This window comes from Lathyrus oleraceus, chromosome 1 (genome assembly GCF_024323335.1).
Source record: "Lathyrus oleraceus cultivar Zhongwan6 chromosome 1, CAAS_Psat_ZW6_1.0, whole genome shotgun sequence".
NCBI classification, from domain to species: Eukaryota; Viridiplantae; Streptophyta; class Magnoliopsida; order Fabales; family Fabaceae; genus Lathyrus; species Lathyrus oleraceus.
The window spans coordinates 77,601,512-77,621,197 of record NC_066579.1 but is presented as its reverse complement, the minus strand read 5'-3'; the positions used below and the strand labels follow the sequence as shown (position 1 = coordinate 77,621,197).

The 19,686-nt window shown below is 34.1% G+C and overlaps 1 protein-coding gene across 1 annotated transcript; it reads right to left on the bottom strand.

The window, feature by feature from the left end:
- Positions 1-2,846: 2,846 nt before the first annotated feature.
- LOC127116640 (probable chlorophyll(ide) b reductase NYC1, chloroplastic) lies at positions 2,847-6,629 on the bottom strand. The gene is made up of 10 exons (XM_051047391.1): positions 6,157-6,629; positions 5,720-5,798; positions 5,344-5,479; positions 5,053-5,127; positions 4,769-4,964; positions 4,535-4,603; positions 4,281-4,420; positions 4,073-4,195; positions 3,708-3,900; positions 2,847-3,376 (listed from the first exon to the last, which is right to left on the bottom strand). The coding sequence occupies exons 1-10, from the start codon at positions 6,496-6,498 to the stop codon at positions 3,191-3,193; spliced, it is 1,539 nt and encodes a 512-aa protein (XP_050903348.1). The 5' UTR covers positions 6,499-6,629; the 3' UTR covers positions 2,847-3,190.
- Positions 6,630-19,686: the final 13,057 nt, after the last annotated feature.

The window sequence follows — 19,686 nt, the reverse complement described above, 5'->3', positions numbered from 1 at the left end:
GAGAGAGAGTAACAAACTTACACTACTCTTCCACTAACAGTTACACAGAGAATGGTTACTCCATTACTTTTGCATACAACGTGTTTCATTTCTTAATGACTAAACACATTACTCACTTATATACACAAACAATAATGACATGTAAGCAAAATAATAAAATATTGAATTATCCTTCAACACCATCCCTTAATTAAGGATTTAACTAATTAAAACTAATAACATCAATTTCATCCCTCAAATGGAGACATTGATCAATCTTGATCGCTTTATCAGAACATCCCTACATTGCATAACTTCTAGCACTCCATTTTAAACATGAATTATCAGAAAATGAATTTAGTCTCAATATGTTTGTTTCTCCCATGCAGAACTGAGTTATTTACAAAATTGATTACAAACTTGTTATCAATCATCAACTTCAGGGACTTGTTTATCTTAATCTTCAGATCCTACAATAAATTCAGAAGTCAAACAGCTTGACATGCAACCACAACACCTGCAATATATTCAGCTTCACAAGTGGACAAAGCAACAATTGATTTCTTCTTGGAATACCAAGAAATAGAACCTTCTAGATACTTAAATAAATATCTAGAAGTACTTCTTTTGTCAACTCTGTCTCCACACCAATCAGAATCAGAGTAACACATCTGCTATAAATTAGTCTTTTCTTTAGAAGAGAACAAAACTCCATACTTCAGAGTCTCTTTAATATAACTCAGAATCCTGACAACAACTTGGTAATGAGACCACTTCGATTTCCTCATGAACCTACTAATTATTCCAACTGCATAGCAAATGTCAGGTCTGATATTACACAAATACTTCAGAGAGACAACTGTGAGTGCAACTTCTATTAGATGTATTTTGTGTGATGTCAAAACTAGGATACTTCAACGCTAATGTATATTAAACGATATCATCTGATTCTCTATGTGCATCTTAGCATTAGGAGGCATAAAAGCATTTGGAAACAACTTAAAAAAAGTCTCATGCATCAAACATACATGAAAAATTATTTTTTGTGAAAAATGGCATTACAGATCGACCTATGAAAAAAAATTCTTGGTTATAGATCGACACATGTGTTCTATAGATTGACATGTGTGTTGCAGTATTAAAGCATGTACCTTCTGTTTCATGTATCAACTCTTCAGGTCGACACATTGGAATCACATAACATTCATAGGTCAACACATAACCTTACAGGCCGACCTATGCATCGAATAGGTTGACACATGATTTTCATAGGTCGACACATGACCTTATACAGGTCGGCATATGCATTGAACTGGTTGACACGTGACTTTCATAGGTCGATCTATGCGATGAATTTTTTTTCAAAAATTCATATTTTCTCCAAGTCCTTTGCATTACTTTTTACCTGCATTCACCCATTCATATAAATACTTCATACATGCATCATTCTCCATTAAGGTTTCTAGAGTGAGTAAAGCCACATGAATCCAGGATTTCAAAGCATTCTCATCATCTTCGACTTCATCTATGCATACACACAATCAAACTACACATATTCATTTTTTGATTGAGTGTCATCTAGATTAGAGTTGATGACGTCCAATTAGGTTTGTTGTATCGAGAACATTGGGTTGAGAACTTTGAGGGATTCAAATCAAAAAATTGAGTTAGAGTTTTTCTTCAAGATTGTTTAGGGGGTTTTGGACAAGATTGTGCAATTTCAATCTGATCGAGTGAAAGCCTTAGGACAGTGGGTGTCTTGTAAGGAGTAGCGTGAGACGGTGGATCATGTTGGCAAATCTTGGGCTTTTACAAGTGTGCACTTGGGATTAATTCAACTTGGTGAAAGTCTTGGGACAAGGAGCGCCTTACAAGGAAGTAGCAAGAACAGGTGAACTGAAGCGACATTGTTGGTTACTTGGTCAATCTTTGATCAAGGGTTTTGGAGGTGATAAAGTCAACATAAAACCTAGAGTTTGTAAAATTTAATTTCTTCATCTCTTTTATACACACATTTTGCTAAATAAGATTTATTATAATATCTCGATTCGAATAATATTTTGCTAAATAAGATTTATTATAGTATCCTGATTCAAATTCGAATTGAGGGCAGACGTACCCATAACGAGGTCGATTATGCCTAAACAAATCTTTGTATACTCTATCTCTTTTATTTTGCGATTTATAAATTGTCGATAGCATTGATCATTTGATCAACATTATTTGGATCACAATTTTGAATGTGTTTTAAAAAATATGTTGCGTAGATCACAAACTACTTGATTGTGTTTGAATTTCTAAGAACAACAAACCCTATATAAAATTTCTAACAACATAACTTGTAAATCTAGGATAAAACTAGTTAACATAACCACAGACTTAGGCTTAAGTGAAGCTTTAAAAACTACATCTAAAGTTTAACAAGTAAAAACATAGAATATTAAACTACAACAAAATGTAAGAACTGATAACAGAACATATTATGGCAAGTTTGAGATCTTTGTTGTGCAATGACGCTCATCATTCTCAGAACAGTAACTTGCTTTGCTGTTAAGCCTAAAAAGGAAGCAACATCGATCTCTCTTTATTTTTGGGATCACTTTTTTATCCTAGAAATAATCACTTAATAATCACTTTTTCAAGAGGTGTCATTACTTTATCAATAATGCACAACAATTTTTGTAAGGTAGTGCATTAGAATTTGATAAGCTTAGGGAACAAATTGGCTATTTATAGTTAATAGCCAAATTACAATATTTGTAAGGTATTGCTGAAGAAGAATCACATGCTTCATATGATCTGTTATGTGAAACAATCACATGCCATAGCACATGTAATGCCTTAACATAAACAGTGACATCAAAGCATGAAAATGAGATCATATTATAGTCTACAATTTTAATGAAGTCTATACATTACATAGTACATAACTTGGTATTACGATCTATAAGCATCACAATGTGGAATGCTTGATTACATAGAAGCCTATACATGGAACTAGCACAATACACATACCACAAAAGATTACAAAACAACTACAAAAAATGTCATAACATAACTGTTTGAAGGAGTCTAGGTGGACATGTTGGAAAAAATGATCCACCTTGTTTTATGGTTTAGGTTCATTATACTTTGTTTTGATGATTTAAGACATGAATTGCATGCCTCTCCAATATAAGCACTTTGCACTTTCAATTGCATCATCAAGATGTTATGTTCCAGGCAAATTGCTGGCAGTGCTAGAAAGAATTATGAAAGCACAAACAACTGAAAGTGAGAAGACCGATAACCAAGTGTTTTCTGTGTACATTTCCATTGCATCGGTGAAGGAGAACCGTGCGCGATCTTCGGCCCAGTTTCTAAGTCGGTCTGCTTCGGCTGAGTACAATGCTCTTCCCTGAAATATATGTGTGTGAGAACATTAACTCAGTTCAAAAATACAGAAAGTGGGGTCATCCTCACTTTACAAGCCGGTTTTTTATGGTTTTTTATGGTTTTTATGGTTTTTGTATGGGTGAGTTAGACCCAACCACATTTTTTAACCTGGTATCAGAGTCAGGTTTAAGATCCCTTAGACAAGGGATCCACCTTCTGTCAAGTTTCCGCTATCGCTCTTTAAAGACGAGCATTTATATGAATGTGCAAGGCTGGTTGTTTTACTATATTTGAAAGATACCATGTAATTGAAGTGTATTGATTTCATCTTTAGAATAACAACAATTACATACCTCATCATCAAACCAGCGGCCTCGCCGTAACCAAGCAGTGACCAAGGCAAGTAAGATTCTTGGAGGAGTCAAGTAACTGATGGCCTTGCCTGTTCCCTTAACAACTCGCATCCGCGGAACTAGCGTTCTAGCAACGGTTTCAGGAAGCTCACATATAATGTTAAACATTTGCTTGTTTTGAACAGTCGAGCCACTGCGAGACAAACACAAACGCAAACACAAGAATGCTATTCGTTATGAGCACGTTGATGACAAGCTGAAAGTATGGCTGAAGACAGAAAAAGAAGTTGAAACTTCCTACACAAGAAGATTTCGGAAAGCGATTCATGCCAAACAACAAAACAAGTATGCAAATAGAGAAGTACCTCAAAAGAAGTTCTGTAAGAACCATGCCTGGAGATGCTGTATGGACACCTACTTTCGATCGCTTGCACTCTTTCAATAGTGATCCGTGAAATTGCCTTAGGCCACACTTCGTAGAACCATAGCTACACATCAAATGAAAAAGCTCAGTGGCATTATTAACATCTTCCTATGAGATAAGAAACTACTGTTCTCAGGACAATTACTCACACAGCTGTCAGAGGAGTGCTAGAACCTCCGGAACCTGCACCGTCCATATTAAATATGTGGCCTGGCCTGGCTTGGTTTCTCATGATACGCATGGCTTCTCGGGTACAAAGGATAGAACCAACCAAATTTGTTGAGACAATCTACAGAGTTATGAACGTATCAAGAAGTTAAGGATGAATCTCTTATTCTTAGACAGTGCCTATGAAATTCGAACTTAACGAACTTTAGAAAGAAATTATTCATTAAAAATATACCTGTTTAATATCTTCATCACTAAATTGAAGCAAGGGTCTAAAACCTTTATTGGTTCCAGCATTGTTTATCTGTTAAGTAATTTGAATAACAAAAAATACTAACTATTAGATTAACGGCACGTCGGGTCGGGTATCAAACATGTGTTAGTGTTGTGTCTAGTGTCGGTGTCTGTGCAGCATAAGAAGCCAAAAACTATCTTGATGATGCTCGACAGCAAGAACTGATATACTTACCCAAATGTCAATATAACCAAGCTCATTAACTGCAAAGTTTGCCAATCTTTGAACATCATTAGTCTCGCAAACATCACAAGCAATGCCTACTACTTTTGCTTGTGAAAGCTTTGTCAAAGATGAGCCAACTGCATTGGCAATGCCTTCCCTTAGGTTTTCCTCAAGCTCTTTGACAGTTGCTTGCACCGACTCGGGGCTGCCTTCACAAAATTCAAGAGTGTGAGCAACAAAACATATAGTTTGATTTTATTTCTATAAAATGTTCTCAAAGTTTATAATACCACCTTCGAGATGTAACTATTACACGATCTCCCGAAAGAAGAAACTCCCGCGCCAAGGCCTTACCTAATCCCCTTGTACTGCAAAAACAATTTAAAGATGCAACAAACTATGTTATCAAAGTAGACTTTGATCGGTATGCCCGTTAGGGCGGATGAAAGAAGTTATCTTGGTATGCATTGGTGCAAAAGGATTTTACGGGTTAATTGTGTATATTGAATGGATTGGATAGGCTTATTCAATAGCAAAAAATGATGGAAATGATTTTCTAGAATAATAGCATTGAGTTAATGTACCTTCCAGTTATGACAACATTCCGCGGACCTTCGCGACAATAATCATCCAAAACCCAATTAGCACCTATCATTGTCCCAATGATAACTCCTCCAAGCCAACTATACCATATCAGTGCATCCATCTGACTATCTCCACCTTCACAAGTTTTCCAAAATTATTAATTCCATATCCACATAACTATAAGTGCAAATATTTTTATATACAGTTTTTTTTATAGATGAAATGGTAATAACCACTAAAAACACTAAAAGCGCACACAACCGTGAATATAAGGCTCAAACCCTGGTTGGAGCGATATCAGTTTCTGTCAATTGTCAATTGAGCTAGGATTTGTGGACTTCATTCATATTCACATTTTTAATTAAGTTAACTAACCTGACATCTGAAATCCAATTGCAAGGATGACACCGGTGCTCATCATGGTCACAATATATCTTCCAATTTGAATAGCAATCTTGTTTTCACAAATAGATAAACACATAGTCAAATTCAACATTCAACACAACACAAGATGATAAAAAGGAAATAACACAACAAGGGTTATTTGAATTGACTTAATTGAACTTATCTAGAGCTTAACTAGAGCTTATCTAGACCAGATAAGCACTTAATATAAGCACTTACTGGTTTCAACTTTCAACTCATTTCCTAAACTGCTGTCAACTTACTTCAGCATAAATCATACGAAAACAGATTGAATTTTTTATATCTATTGTAGAAATAACTTATAAATAATATAAACACTTAAGTTAAACTACTATCCAAACAGATTCAAGAATAATAGAACAAAAGATACAAACAAAAAAACTCACCTTTGATAGAACCTCATCAACCCTAACAACAGCTAGACGATACTCATCATCTAACTTAGAACCCATCATGGAATTCCCCAACAAAACACTCTTAAAAGAACTCCAAAACCCATTTTTCCTTTCAAGTTTCACTTCATTTTTCTTCAAATTTCTAAGCTTTTTGTCACCACCATCTTCACTCTTGAAAGCCCTACACTTTTTCAAAGATAACCCATCAAAATTATGACCAAAACCAAACACCCCAGACGAAGAATTGCTACCAAATCCTTTCCTAAGCTTATGTTGGTTCAAATTACACTCTGGAAAAACATGAAGCTTCACAATTGTTGTAGCCATGTTCATGAAACTTTATTGGAAAACAAAAGTGTTGAAATTGATTAGCATGTTGGTTTATTTATTGGTACATGTCTTTGTAATTTTGTGAAAATATCTGATTGAATTATGAAATGTAACAAGGTACAGTAACGTAAGAAGGAACATAGTAGAATGTGATGACCACACGTTAAGGAACCTCATCTTCATCGGTTAAGGACACGTGGCATTGTGGGTGTCTTGACACGTCACTTTTTGTTTTGTTAGTTTTATGAGGTGAAAAATGAACACTTTTTTTCCTCTGATTTTTGTTAGATCTAGATGAGAAGAAAATATCTTAAGATTACACAAAAATACAGAAATAGAAAAAACAATGAAAATTAACAACTAGGACATGTTTTAATTGTAAAAAACAAACAAGAACATGTTGAGGAAGATGAAAACATTAATCAATTCGTAAATACCAAGGTTAAGGAAATATATGAATGTCAACTTTTACTTTTAGGGGACTTTTTTAAATTTAAAATTATGGCCAATAATTGAAGTTAGTCAAAATAATTACGTTAGGGGAAAGAAATGCATATAAATGATTACATAATCTAGCTGTAAGTTGGGTGTGTGGAGGATGAAGTTAGTTCAAACAAATTGGATGAGATATATATTTGTTCCAACATTTAAATAAATTTCGGGTTTGAATTAGATTTTTTTAAAATTATTGACTTATAAATTACGTACAATTTATATTCATTTAATTTAATTAAAACATACCAAATACATCATTCTCATCTATTGTCTTTCTTTTTTTTTCTTTTTTTTACTTCAATAACATTTTAGTTTGGGTTTCAAATGTGGTAGAAACAAAAGGTGGCTACATTCATAATTAAACATTTAATGTTTGGGTGTTTTTTTTTTAATGATGAGATTGAAATAGAAAAGTTACATGATCTAGAGAAAGGGCATAAGTCCGGTAAACAAAGTTCGGTTAAACAAAGTTCGGTTAATAAGGAGTTCTCGGCAATCTTAATTTGTTTCATGAATTGCAGAGGTGTGGTGGATATGATAAATAGAAAAAAAGTTAAGGGATCTTATTAGGTCTAGTTCTTTAGATTGTATAGTTATTCAAGAAATTAAGCTTATTTGTTTTGTGATTAGGGTTTTAGCTTGTATGTAGGGAGTAGTGATGGTCTCTTTTCGATATGGTGTAATTTGAAAGACAAGCCTTTGTTTTTTTTCTCTGGTTCATGTCTCTTGGGTACTTGTCTGGAGTGAGGTCTGACTAATTATGTGTGTTTCGTGATTAATGTGCACTCTAAGTGTTCTTTTAATGATAAGAGAACCATGTAGGAAAACTTAATTTCCAAAAAAGCTAGTTTTGAGGTGGCGTGTGTGGTGTGTTGGTGATTTCAATTCTATTTGTTCTTCAGAATAGAGGGTAGGTATGGGAAATCCATCCAGTGTTTTAGGAAAACTATAATGTTTGGATTTTTCCAACTTTATCTCTCTGATAGAGCTTGTAGGTTTACTTTTCCTTGAGAGGAAGTTCACTTGATTCCAACCAAAAGGCGGGGCTTATTCATATTGATCATAATCTGATGTCTAGTGGGTGGTGGGACCACTAAGGTGAGGCTTCTCAATGGGACCTCCTGAGGGATGTTTCCGACCATTGTCATATTATTCTCAAGCACTTCAATCACTTATAGGGCTCAAAACTTTTTAGATTTAATAAGCATTAGCTATCCCATTACAATTTTCTTGAGATAGTGGTTTCCTTATGGAGTAACTCCGAGATTCGTGGTTGGAAGCTTTTGTTCCGATAGAGAAGTTAAAATCCCTCAAATTGGTGCTTAAATATTGAAATAAATAGTTTTTGTGTTTGAAATTTTAACTCTCGGTAAGAAAAGTTCAAAGTGGAGGCGAGTATAGTGGATTTTTTGGATAATCTTATGCCCTTATCCGTTGGTGAGGTTGAGTCGAGATTCAGAGAGATTGTGGATTTGTGGTCCTTGATTCAGATTAAAGACTTTCAACTGGTTCAAATATCCAGGTCTAAATGGCTTAAGAAGATTAATTATAATTCAGTTTACTTACATGCTTTCGTTAAGAGTATAAGTAGGAGGAATACCATCCTAACTTTCAAGGTTAGAGATGTGTGTATTGAAGGGGTGCCTCACATTAGATAAGAGGTGGTGATTTATTTCTTTGAGTTTTTTAGAGAAACTTATTTAGATAGGCATCGTATGGATGATTGTTATTCCTTTTGGATTGACTGCATTAGGCAAAACAACATATGGACAAAATGTGTTTAAGATAACATATGGAACAAGATGTTCCAACATGTGTTCAGCATCTGAGTTTGTTGCCAAGATGAGTTATTGGATAAAGTGCTTGACAAAATTAGTTAAGCAATGAGTGTCGCGCCGTGAAAAATACCCGAGTGCAATGCACACTCGAAATACAATAGAGTCCCCACTGAATTTTATTTATTCTAAGAGAAAGGGAAAATATCAATAAAACCTAAAGGGAAAAGAAAAGGGTAAGGAAGTCAGTTATGCAAGGGGGAGGTATTAGCATCCCTCACATATGTTGTACTCAACAAGAACCGTTTTGATTGCTTTTTATTCATATGGGTGTTATTATCTAAAGGTTGTTAGAACAAGATTTTGTTATGCATCTATATCTTGAGTTTTGATGATAACAATGTTGTACTTGTGTGAGAATAATTTTGGTACCCTAATTGTTTGTTATTATGTAGATTTAACAACTAGTTCTGACTCTGATCATATGATGTGCAACGTCATCAGTTTTTGAACTCTGCGTTCCAAATCTGCTTCTGCGCTGCAAGTAGAAGTTCTGAAAGACATCAATATTGTTGTTGCAATGTTCTTTCTACTTCTGTGTTATTTCACCCATCATAAGTTTCTAAGGAGACTCTATATTGTTGTTGCAATGTTCTCTCAGTTTTTGCTTCTGGATAGGGGTGTTCATGGATGCGGGTCGACCCACAAACCCGCTGATCCAATCCAACCCAACCCATAAATTACTCGAACCCATTCATTTACGGATATACCCAACCCAACCCATAACAACCCGTATAGTTTTTGTTCGGGTATCGGGTTTGAGTTTTGTAACCCGCAGACCCATTGACACAATCCATTTATGTGGCTTTAGTAATTTATTATTATTTTTATTATTATCTTAAAGAAAAATATAAAATTAATATCTCACTAATAATCATAATTTTTTCAAAAAAATTTATTCTTCACCAATAATACTACTAGAGCAATGAGTTTATGTAATTCTAAGATTAAATGTTGTGTCTTATTTTCTTTTGTATCATTGACAACTTATGTATTTTATGAAAATAACGTGTCTGGTTGAATTTCATACTATTATAAAGTGTTATGTTATGTCGTGGAGATAAATTTTATTAGATATTATATGATGTGTTTCATTGAATTTGATTGTTATAATTATATTGAGTTGTGTTATATTTTTTTAAAACCGACAAAAAGAATCATAAAAAATATATTTTTTATTTGAAACACAACTCGCGAACCCAACCCAACCCATTAGTGAATGGGTCGGTTCGGGTCGGTTTTGACAATGAAATTGCGGGTTGGACGACAAACCCAACCCATTGAAGTTTGAACGGGTTAGGTCAAACCCGATCCAACCCAACCCGCGTACACCCCTGCTTTTGGACGTGACTCTGATCAACAAACTTCTAAAGAATGGAAAGATTTTAAAGTTGTGTTATGTAGCTAGAGATTCTGAAGATCTCAAGACAGACGATTGAAGTTATTAAGGTTCTGACTGAGGATTCTAAAGACTTTGAAGATTCTAAAGACACTGAAGAACTCAAGCCAGACTATTGACGTTGTCAAGGTTCTGACCAAAGGTTCTGAAGTTTCTGAATCCAACTCTCTACTTCTTCACTTCATGCTTCAATCATCTTTTATCATAAGCCAATGAATATGAAGATAAGATCAAATGGGAACATGATCAAATAGTACATAGTACAAATCGAACAACCTTCCCACTACCTGATTTTATGCGCAAGGAGTGTACTATTCATCACACATGTCATTGAATTTATGGCCGAAAGGACAGTATGTGGTATCATTCCTTTATCATCCAACAATGGACAACCGCTCAAGGAGCTTTCCCCATTTTGCCCTCAACGGTCACATGCTTACACTATATAAGAATGCATTGGAAACTTGAAGAAAATTATGATCTACACAAGTACTTTGACAAGCTAATTTTCTTCGTGAAAAGTTATCGTCTTTTATATACAGTGTTCTTTAAGTATTTATTATTCATTTATGTAAATCGGCTTTTGTAGAAGCATCTTGTAACACATAAATTTTTATTCAAACGATTTATTTGATTCCTTAAGGAGGTTATCCTTGAGAAGACAAATAAAGTTGTTCTTTGTGAGTCCTTGAGGAGACTAAGGTTTAGCTGGATCCTTGAGAAAATAAAGAAGAGTATTCTTTGTGTTTATTGTAATTTGTTGATTATAATGAATTAAGTCCTTGTGTATAAGGTAAATCACATTGGCGGGTGGACTGGATTAGCTTTGAGTTTCAAGCGAACTAGGATAAAAATCATTGTGTTTTTATCTCTTCATTGTTAATATTGTTAGTGGTGTTTTTGTTTTAGAAAAAGATTTTGATTGTAAACCCAAATTCACCCCCCACCCATTTCTTGTGTTTTTCATACCTTGAATTGGCATCATAGCTCCGGTTCTGATTGTGATAAAAAAAATTATCAACACCTCACAATGCTTAGTACTAATCCAGTTGTGTGAGAAACAATGGTTGCTGCTAACGTTGTTAACAATAATGATATAGATTATTACAGTGTTAAACCACCTATTTTTTATGGTGAAAAATTTGACTACTGGAAAGACAAAATAGAAAGTTTCTTTCTTGGTTACGATGTTGATCTCTGGGAACTCGTAGTTGATGACTATGTTCACCCAGTAAATGCTGAAGGAAATATTTTAGCAAAAAGTGTTATGTCTTATCAACAAAAGAAACACTCCAAAGCAAATACAAGGACCTTAACACAAGTCCAGTAAACTGCTTCTGAAACTCAGAAAGAGCTTGAGAATGATATTTCCTCTCTAAACGAAAAATTATTTTCTTTTGAGAGTAATAACTCTGCTTTGAAAATCAAAATTTCAAAACTAGAGGAGGAAATAACTTCAGAAGTTTCTGGTACTGATTGCATCATCAGATATGACAGAGCATTCTAGTACTTTTTGGCTAAAAGCATAGATAGAATAAAAATGAATTCCTTAAGATGGATTTAGAAGAAATGGCAAGAAAGATTTGGGTTGTACAAAAACTACAAAACCTGGCGAAAGTCGAAGGTCAAACCAAAACCTCTCTATGTGCATTTTGTGCCTGCTGGCACTGAGTTTGATATTTTTGCATAGACACAGAAGCATACTAAGGATATGAAATTTGTTCTGAAACCTAAGTATCATGCACAAATCCCTCATGATTATCCTTCTTCTAAAAGACCCAAAGTTATGAGAAACTCTAGGAAAACTAACAAAAGAGGACCCAAAAAGTGGGTACCTAAGGATAAAATCATTTATGTTGAAGACATCCTTAACAACTCAATTGAGACACCAGTCATGGTACCTGGACAGTGGATGCTCGCGACATATGACGGAAAGAAGGTCTATGTTCCAAGATTTGGAACTTAAGCATGGAGGCTTCGTTGGTTTGGAAGAAACCAGAAGGGGAAGATCATTGGCTCTGGAACCATTGGTAACAATAAACTTTCTTCTACTACTAATGTTCTTTTAGTTAATGGTCTAATGCATAATTTATTGTCCATCAGCCAACTTAGTGACAATGGTTATAATATCATCTTTAATCAAAAGTCGTGTAAGGTTGTTAGTCAGAAAGATGGCACAATCCTTTTTAACGGAAAGAGGAAAAACAACATTTATAAAATTAGACTTTCTGATCTTGAAGATCAAAATGTAAAATGTCTAATGTCTGTTAATGAAGAGCAATGGGTCTGACACATACGTTTGGGTCATGTTAGCATGAGAAAGATTTCACAGCTAAATAAGCTTGAATTAGTCAAAGGTCTATCCAAACTGAAGTTCACTTCATATGCTCTTTATGAAGCATGTCAGAAAGGCAAGTTTTCTAAAACATCTTTCAAAACTAAAACTGTTATTTCTACCTCTAGAGCATTAGAACTTCTGCACATTGATTTGTTTGGACCAGTGGAAACTGTTTCTATCAATGGAAAGAAGTATGGGTTAGTCATTGTTGATGACTACAGTCATTGGACATGGGTAAAGTTCTTGAAACACAAGGATGAGCCTCACTTTGTGTTCTCTACCTTCTTATCACTAATGCAAACAGAAATGGATTGCAAAATAGTTAAAGTCAGATGTGATCATGGTGGTGAATTTGAAAATATACATTTCGAAAGTATTTTTGATTCAAATGGTATTTCCCATGATTTCTCCTGTCCTTGAACTCCACGGCAAAATGGAGTTGTAGAAAGGAAGAATAGGACTTTGCAAGAAATGGCTTGCACCATGATCCAAGAAACTAACGTGGCTAAGCATTTCTGGGCAGAAATGGTTAACACATCGTGTTATATTCAGAACAAGATTTATATCCGACCTATTCTAGGTAAGACTCCTTATGAATTGTGGAGGAACAAAAATCCTAACATCTCTTACTTTCATCATTTTGGATGTGAATGCTTTATGTTAAACACTAAAGAGAATCTTGGCAAGTTTGACTCTAAGGCACATAAGTGTTTACTGTTAGGATATTCTTAAAGGTCTAAAGGCTACAAAATCTTTAATACAGAAACACTAATTGTTGAGGAATCAATTTATGTTAGGTTCAATGATAAGCTTGACCCTGAAAAGTCAAAGCTAGTTGAGAAATTTGCAGATCTGAAGATCAATCTTTCAGAATCCAAAGTTATTATCTCTAGAGAAAAAGACTCAGAAGGCAAAGCCAAATAATCTAAAGAAACAACTCAACCAAGAGCAATCGTTGATCCAACTCATCAGAAGAAGATTAGATCAAGAATTTCTCATTCCAAAGAACTAATTTTGGGAGACAAGAATGCTCCAGTCAGAACTAGATCTTCATTCAGACCCTTTGAAGAGACTCTTCTAGGTTTGGTGTCTCTGATAGAACCCACCTCCATTGATGAAGCTCTTCTGGATAATGAATGGATTATGGACATGCAAGATGAACTAAATTAATTCACCAGAAACTATGTTTGGGATCTTGTTCATAAACTAAAAGGCTTCCATGTCATTGGAACTAGATAGGTTTTTAGAAACAAGCTGAATGAGAAAGGCGAAGTCGTCAGAAACAAAGCTCGACTGGTAACACAAGGTTATAATCAGCAAGAAGGTATAGACTATACATAAACCTTTGCTCCAGCTGCCAAGTTATAGTCTATTCGTCTTTTAATTTCTTTTGCAGTCAATCATAATATCATACTTTATCAGATGGATGTTAGGAGCGCATTCGTGAATGGTTATATTTCTGAAGAAGTTTATGCGCATCAACCTCTTGGTTTTGAAAGTTCTCAAAATCCTGGTTTTGTTTTTAAATTGAAAAAGTCTTTGTATGGTCTAAAGCAAACTCCAAGAGCTTGGTATGATAAACTAAGCAACTTTTTGTTGGAAAGTGATTTTACTAGAGGAAAAATGGGCAAAACTCTCTTTTGCAAAACCTTCAAGAATGACATCCTGGTTGTGCAAATATATGTTGATGATATTATTTTTGGTTCTGCTAATCTATCGTTGTGCAAGGATTTTTCTAAGTGTATGCAGGCAAAATTCGAAATGAGTCTAATGGGAGAACTAAAGTTCTTTGTGGGAATTCAAATTGTTCAAATACCAGAAGACACTTATATTCATCAAAGAAAATATACAAAGGAACTTTTAAAGAAATTCAACTTATCATAATGTAAGCTAGCAAAGACTCCAATGCATCTTACATGCATTCTGGAGAAAGAAGAGGTAAGTAGTAAGGTAAATTAGAAGCTTTTCAGAGGTATGATAGGTTCTCTTTTATATCTAACAGCTTCTAGACTTGATATCTTATTTAGTGTATGCTTATTTGATATCTTCCAATCAGATCCTAGGGAAACTCACTTAATTGATGTTAAGAGAATCTTTAGGTATCTGAAAGGTACTACTAATCTTGGTTTATTTTATAGAAAATCAAGTGAGTATAAATTAGTAGGCTATTGTGACGCTGACTATGCTGGAGATAGAATTGAAATAAAAAGTACTTTTGGAAGTTGCCAATTTCTCAGAGACAACTTAATCTCATGGTCCGACAAGAGACAGTCAATAATTGCGCTATCAACAACTGAAGTTGAATACATCGTAGCTTCTGGATGCAACACTTAGATACTCTGGATGAAGAGTCAGCTGGAAGATTATCAGATATTTGAGAGTAACATTCCTATTCTCTATGATAATACTTCTGTTATTTGTTTATCTAAGAATCCTATCTTGCATTTTAGGGCTAAGCATATTGAAATAAAACATCACTTTTTACGTGACTATGTGTCATACCCTAAATTTTAACCTGAGTTTCCACTTGCATCCTTATAGTAAAATTGATTCTTTTTGTCATGCATTTCATAAGTTAAAAGCATTTATCAGAGTTTAGATGAAAAGTCATGAATTCTGGCATTTTATCTGGTCTTGATAACACTCATTCAGTCATCTGTTGATTAAGAAATCAAAAAGCTTAATTTCTCAAATCTCCATGCATCATTCATTATGTTGCATCTTGTTTCAGAGGTTCAGAAGATGATAATCAAGAGTGTTGTCATTGTCTGAATCTTTATAGGTTTTGTTTGTGTTTGAGAATCAGCAGCAAATGGTCCAAGAGCGATTCATTTGCATCTGATTGTCTGTTTACGTTTATTCAGTTAATGTTTTGGTGCATTTACATGACGTCTGCATTTGTACTTGTCACAACATGTATTTTGTTTTGTATAACACTTAAAATATCATACAAAATAATTTTTCGGATCTACAGACAGATCGGTCGAATCGTTTTTCAACTGTACGTCGAATTAGCGGGCGAAAAATTTCAAAATTGAGCTTTCATACATCAGTTTTATTGATCGATGGTTCACGTAGTTCAACCCGGTGTGCTCGTTTTAATTTTTCGACTATATTTTCTGTCATATTTTTATCCGCCTGAGCCTTTTAGGATCGATTTTTATTTCAAAATTGTATTGAAACCTGTATGTTTTCGAGAAGTTTATTTCACACTGATCATTTTGACGCATTCAATTTATTTTTTCGGGTACCTTCTCTCCCTATTTTTATTCATTTTTATTTGATTATTTATTTATTTATTTTTCTGTTTTTCAATGTGTTCATCTTAATTAATTAAAATTGTTCATGTTTTTTATTTTTGATAGTTTAACTTTGTTTAAATTGATATATATCAATCATTGATCATTGTTTAATTTTAATTTATTTTCATGTTTTAAATTAATTTTATTTAGTTTAGAATAGTTTATCACGAATCTTTAAAATTAAATTTATTATCAGTTACTTTATATGTATGTATATACATTATTGGCATTATTGGCATGTAATAGGGAGAATTCTCAGCCACAAAAAGAAAGTCACGCAGCCAACTTTAATCCATGGAAGTAAAAAACGTTTTTTTGCCTTCCTTGAAAGATCCAAACAATACCTTTTAGAAACACCATCATGTGAGTTGTTGAGATTTTCACACAGAAAACTCTTTACAAAAAGCAAAGACTTTCTTTATGCTAAAGACATAAAAAAATAGAACACAGAAGCTTCACTTTATTTTACGCTCTCAATCTCTTTTCCTTCATTCATTATCACCTCACAAGCTCATCACCATCATCCACTCACCATCAACAAAATCTTCATCTCGCATCTCTCCTTCACCATTCATAAACACACCCACCATTAACTTCACTCCACCACTTCAAAACAAACACCTCAACCGTGGTACTCCATCACTTAACCTCCACCATGACTCCATCACTTAACCACCACCAGGACTAACGCACACGCATCTGAGGAATAATAATGAAACTGTAAAACTATGCGACCAACTCTCCACCACTGAACCGCAACGGCTCCGATCTGTCAACGTCTCTTGTCGGTATTCATCTCTCCCATTATTATCCTTAGTTCATATACTTCTTTTATTTTTATTTTTTATTCTCTCTCATGTATATATATACATTGTTATTTAGACTTAAGGTTTGATGGAGTTTTGTTTGATTCAAGTTTATGTGTATGTATAAAAAAATTATGCATAATATTTGTCTTTATGTATGTGTAAAAAAACACTGCATGATGCAAGTTTGTCTTTGTGTGCAAAAGTTCTGCATGATGCAAGTTTATGTTTGTTGTGCAAAAATTCTGCATGATGCAAGTTTGTGTTTGTGTGAAAAAAATTCTGCATAATGTTTCTTATTGTGTGTAAAAAAATTCTGCATAATATTTGTCTTTATGTATGTGTAAAAAAAAACTGCATGATGCAAGTTAATGTTTGTTGTGCAAAAATTCTGCATGATGCAAGTTTGTGTTTGTGTGTAAATTTTTTTTTCTGCAGAATGTTTATTATTGTGTGTGTAAAAAATCTGCATTATATTTGTTTATGTGTGTACAAAATATAAGAGATTGATGCTTTTAAAAAATGCATGAGAGATTGGAGAGCATTTTTTCCCCTTTCTTTTCAATTTAAAGTTATGTGTGTACAAAATATTATTATTATCATTATTATTATTATTATTATTATTATTATTATTGTTAATTTTGTTACTAATTATTATTTACTTTTTATTAATTATTATTTTTTTTATCTATTATTGTTGTTTATAATAATTATTGTTGTTATGATTATTTATAATTATTATTATTATTTGTCATTATTTTATTTTTATTATATCTTTTGTTATAATTATTGTCTTTTGTTTGCTATGTCGTATTTAGTTATTGATTAAATTGTTAAAGAAAAAATTGATTTATTTGTCTCGTCGGTTTTTCACGTATGCGTAGCAATTTCGAAGTTAAAAATTCAATTTAACTTCAGAAATTGCTTACGCGTTTAAAGTTTTGTTGACCGACATTAGATAAGGTGATTCCTACATGAATCGCTTTACGATTGTTTAAACCTAGTGTTAGATTTATTTTTAGTTTAATTTTGTTGATTTTTACTTCGAGTCCCTTGGCTTTCTCTTGGGCCTTCTTACAACGAGATTCTTTTATTTTTTTTCAATTGTCTTTCAAAGCTTATATAATTTAATTATCGTGTTGTATCCCATTCGATAAACTGTACCCCCATTCCTAAACAGTTGTAATAAATTTACCGCTTTCATTTACTTTAATGTACTAGTTGATTCTTAACAGAAGATTAAAATCAACCCTTTTAGAAAAGAACAAAAACAAACACTCGATCCAACGTCGAGTCTTTTTTCCCAAATCAAAATCCAAATTAATTGCAAAGTCGAGCACCACCCCCGCCACATCCAAACTGTTTTCATAAAGTCAACTTCAGACGCTTGATCCAATGTCAAGTCATCCCCCTATTTTCAAAAGCTTTTCACAATAAAAATGGAAGAAACTGATTAAGTTTAGACTTTCTCTGTTTCAGATGTTAGGATACTGTTGTAGAGCTCAATGTTCAAACATTCGTCTTCCATATTAAAATACAATAATTACTAGAATTAGGTCATTTCTCTTATAAAAGAAAAAGATTGATTGGGTATCGACCTTCTCTTTCCTGATTATTTGGACACTGCTATAGAGCTCTCTGTTTGATTAATCGTCTTTCGTTAATGAACTTTGACCTAATTTGCCACACATTTTCATAATAAACTTTTGGATGAAAAGAGAGTGATTGGGCTTAGGCCTCTTCCTTTTCGGGCATTCGAGTATTGCAGTAGAGCTCCCTGCTTGGATGCCTGTCTCCGCTTAAAATCAACTCAAACTCATCAAACTTGTTTTCCGCCCTTGTGCGACTCCGAAAACATTTTCAGAAAAGAGTATGCGACATCTATTTTGATGCGAAACAAACAAAGACTTCAGCCTCCAAGAGTGAGCAGCAAGTAAAGGTTTAATCGCTCAAATTTGATCCAAGTATCACTCTTTTTAAAAGCAATCCACCCAGTAGTTCTCTTTGGGTAGAACTACGTATGCCTTGAGTTCTTCATAGCACCTGGAGATACGTAGGAGCAGGATTGCGAAATCTTGTCAGACACATTAATATTAAAAATCCTAACTCTTTCCTTTCTTTCTTTCTCTTTCCTCACCCGATAAGTAGAAGATCACAAATAATATCACGCTAACACTCTAACACGAAACTAGCTAAATGGGTCCCATCGAGTACGATGGATGTGAGGGGTGCTAATACATTCCCCTTGCATAACCGACTCCCGAACCCGATTTGGTTGCGACGACCATTTCTTTTTTATTTTTGTGGGTTTTATCGATATTTCCCCTTTCCCTCTTTGGGAATAAATAAAGTTCGGTGACGACTCTGTTTTATTTATATTTCGAGCGTTCCCTACGCTCGGGTAGCTTCCGCGTCGCGACAGCTGGCGACTCTGATGGGGACGAAAGTTCTCCTAAGCGAGTCAACCCTAATTTAGTTTGTTTTGTGTTTGAGTTTTTGCTTTTATCTGTTTGTTTGCTTCTTATTTATTTTATCTATATATGCCTTTATTATCTGTATTTCCAATTACTATATTATTGATATATGGTATCATTGGAACTTTCTGGACTATTGGCATTTATGTGAGGAAAAGCTTTATACCCGAGCTATGAGAAAAACTTAAGTCAGGGTGGTGGTTGTGTAGTATTGACCTGCGAGACATCAGACTCGTTAGGTTGATGCGAGAACCCCACTCAGATGAGATCCCTTGAAAGTATTACTATCTTACGATTAGTCATTTTGGCGGTGATACTTTCAACCTCGATCTATGATTCTGAGGACCTTTTGTAGAACCCTGAACCTATGGCTTTTAGGACCGATGGTTGTGTAGTGTTAACCTATGAGACTTAGGACTCGTTGGGTTAATACGAAGACCTCACTCAGAATAGATCATTTTTTAGGATATTGTTGTCTTACGAGTAGTCGTTCTGACGATAATATTGTCAGGTGTGATCCATGACTCTGGGAACCGTGTCTA